The sequence below is a fragment of the Eublepharis macularius genome, chromosome 4, assembly GCF_028583425.1.
Source record: "Eublepharis macularius isolate TG4126 chromosome 4, MPM_Emac_v1.0, whole genome shotgun sequence".
In the NCBI taxonomy this organism is placed as follows: Eukaryota; Metazoa; Chordata; class Lepidosauria; order Squamata; family Eublepharidae; genus Eublepharis; species Eublepharis macularius.
In genome coordinates, this window is record NC_072793.1 from 116,696,126 (window position 1) to 116,699,585 (window position 3,460).

General features: G+C 43.3%; 1 protein-coding gene across 1 annotated transcript; it reads left to right on the forward strand.

Annotated features, from left to right (window-relative positions):
• The first annotated feature begins 576 nt into the window (after positions 1-576).
• LOC129329203 (tumor suppressor candidate 2-like) lies at positions 577-929 on the forward strand. The gene has a single exon (XM_054978660.1). The coding sequence runs from the start codon at positions 577-579 to the stop codon at positions 898-900; it is 324 nt and encodes a 107-aa protein (XP_054834635.1). The 3' UTR covers positions 901-929.
• The last annotated feature ends 2,531 nt before the right edge of the window (positions 930-3,460 follow it).

Sequence of the window (3,460 nt, forward strand, 5' to 3'; positions counted from 1 at the left end):
AGCTACGGTGTGGATATGCACTATGTCATCTGAGAGCCAAACTAAAAGTGACGTCTTACACAGGTTGGACACTAGTAGGCTTCCCTCAAGTTTTGATGGGAAATGTAGGCATCCTGGTCTTGCAGCTGTAATGGAGAGCCAAGCTGTAAAACCAGGGCGCCTACATTTCCCATCAAAACTTGAGGGAAGCCGACTAGTGTCCAACCTGTGTAAGACGTCACTTGTAGTTTGGCTCTCAGACATTGGTTTGCCATAGACATGAAAGCTTCCAATGTTATATATACTATCAAGTGTCAGCAATGTCCTTCAACTCTATATTTGCAAAAGAATAAATGGACACCAATCTGATATAAAAAATCATAACATTTAGAAACCAGTGGGAGAACATTTAATCTTCCAGGACATTCCATCGCTGACCCAAGACCAGCAGTTCTCAAGTAGAGAAACATCAAAGGAAAATTACAATGGGAGAGCAGGGCTCGTGGGTGCGGAGCGGGCACCAATGCAGGGCTCCCCTGAGGCGTCGGGCACTCCTCCCTGCCGCTGCCCTTCCCAGCCATGCCTCCACTGTGAGCGATGGGCGCCAGCGGCTCCAAGTCCCAGACCCTGTGGCCCTTCGGCTCGGGCAGCTCCGAGGGTGCCAGCGGGCAGCAGGCGCTCGCCCAGGCGCGGGGGCTCTGTTTGGCCACTCCCATCATCTTCACCCGCCGAGGTTCTATGTATTATGATGAAGATAGTGACCTTGCTCATGAGTTTTATGAAGAGACAATAGTTACCAAGAATGGGAGAAAGCGTGCCAAGCTGAAAAGGATCGACAAGAATCTGATACCTCAGGGCTTAGTGAAACTGGAGCACCCTCGGATTCACGTGGACTTCCCTGTTATCATCTGTGAGGTCTGAGCCACAAGGCAATGTGAACAGTCACTGTGTGCTGTCAGTGCACCTTATTTGCCCAGTTTTACTGTACCTCATGTAAACCACACTAGATAGTCACGTGTCTGTGCAGAGTGATGGATCTGGAGAATGGACACATGGTTGCCTTTAAACTCCTGTGCTTGGAGGAGGCAGCAGCGACAGCACTGGGGAGGACTTGGAATTGGATAGTTATCAGGGAATAGAATTGGCTAGGCAAGTGTGTTAATAGGACCTGTGTCACATGAGACATGTTGCCTTGGCTAGTAGCATACTCAAAAATTCCCTCCATTGAGTCAGAAGTGAAATCCTTTTATCAGCCACTAAGTGATGTTTAGATGGCAACAGATTCCAAAAGTATTGAAACTACTGAGAACCGACCTGCACCTGTTACTGACCAGATGTCCTACTGTTTGAATACCCCAGTCAGTTTCTACGAAAGCTGATGATGGCATTTCAGTTTATATGCAGTTTATGAGAGTAAAGGTGAGCAATGAGCTTCTTATGTCTCTTCCTACTTTGCCACTGCCCCCTGCCATAATACAGATGAATACTTAATGCTGTACTGCATCTTTGGGGGAATAGTACAATGGGAGATTTCTGAAATTGAGTTTGTTTGCAAATTTGCAACAGTGGATCCTCCAGGGTTGAATTTGGGACACAGGATTTTTCTTGCATTACAGATGCTAATTTCCGGCATTTAGCACCCAAGCTCCATCAAGCTAATTACAACATATATTTTAGCCAGCTTCCTGATACTCTAACAGTGCAATCCTAAGGAGAGTTACTCTATTCTAAGCCCATTGACTTGAATGGGCTTAGAATGGAGTACCTCTTAGGACTGCAGTATAATTTACAATACCCTCCCACCCTCAGCCTGGATTATAAGGATTCCTTCCTTTTTCCACTCCTTGTATCTGATGAAGGGAGCTCTGACTCCCAAAAGCTCATACCCTGGAAATCTAGTTGGTCTTTATGGTGCTACTGCTACTAGACCCGAATCTTGCTCTTCTACTACAACTCAGCTACACACCTTTAAATTAAAAAATAACTGTCTTTGGGATATGAAAATATCCGATAAAATGAAAATCAGTGGCAGCTGATGCCACTGATTGCATGATGCCACTGACTGATGACACTAATGCATGAAGATATAGAAGGGTTTTTTTACTAATAATTGGAAGTTTGTAACTTCCAATTATTTTTCTTTTGAATGAAGACACCTGCCTAATTAACACTTTGTACCTCTAGCTCTTTCCTCTCCAGAGTGATTTGCAAAAAGACTCTGAGAATCAGGGTAAACACAAAGGGGTTAAAGGGGAAACTGTTTAATAACACTAGTAAAAGGCAGGCTATTTTTGACATATGGGTTAATGTCCATTATGTTCCAGATGCTTTCCAAATGTTTGCGGCAAGCACCCAGACACAAAAACAGATACCCATTCACCAAATCTTAAAGTGCGCTCTTCTAACCTGTTTCACATGGTACCAACATAAAAGGCAAACAATGATATAGCAGGGGGTGGCAGCGGGGAAGGAATAAAACAGTTATTTTATTACTAGAAAATTAGTATATAACCAAATTTTGGAACTATAAACCTACCATTAGCAATAATCCCACCAGGGTCATTTCACCATCACTATGTCTTAATATCTTTAAATATGTTTCCTGCATTTGCTCTCAGCTTTCTTTAATGGTTACTTTATTCATTATTGAGCTCACAGTATAAAATCAGAGTAATTGTGTAATATATTTCCTCTGGTATAAGCAGGTTAGGACAAGGGAAGACACTAATCTAAGTAGAAGTATAGGAATGGAACTACAAATAACTTTCTTAAGAGGTCTGTTAATATCCAGTTGTAGGCCAGCACCGAGAGTGGGAGGAGAGCTAGGGCGCAAGGTGACAAAATACACCAGACAACCATGACTAGAGATGGGCATGAACAGAAAAACAAACAAACATGACGTTCATTGTTTGTTGCCATCCACGAACAGGGACTCATGAACAACCACGAACATGGCCCTGTTCACGAACATGTTCGTGGTTGGCTGTTTGTGGGGGCCAGCAGGCTCTCCTCCAGCCATCATCCAAGTTTGGTCAGGATCCCTACTGCACCATCCAGAAACCTGACCTGAGCAGGCACCAGGAAACATACCAATAATAAATAATAGCTCGGCCCCAGAGCCTACTAACATACAAGACAATAATTACCCGCGTAATCTTACTAACACATTCCAAATTTATTAATACAGACTCAACACATATAGTCACACAGCAGTGTGTATAATTAATTGCTGGACTGCATAAATTACTTGTAATATCCCTACTCACAGTCAGAAAACCAATTACATCAGTATTAACATCCAGGCTTCTCCGGTAATTAATAAAGTGCTTAGTGCCCAAAGTGCTTCCAAGATTAATATTGCACAGTAGTATAAAGTGCAAATGCAAGTAGAGCACCATACGAACACTAGTCCTTCCAATAGTTTATAAGGTGTTGCCAAGTAGGCCCCCTCTCCTGCTTTAAGGCCTGCCATGGACTGTGT

Coding starts and splice junctions, on each gene's coding strand:
- LOC129329203 (XM_054978660.1), top strand. CDS start 577: ATGGGCGCCAGCGGCTCCAAGTCCCAGACCCTGTGGCCCTTCGGCTCG.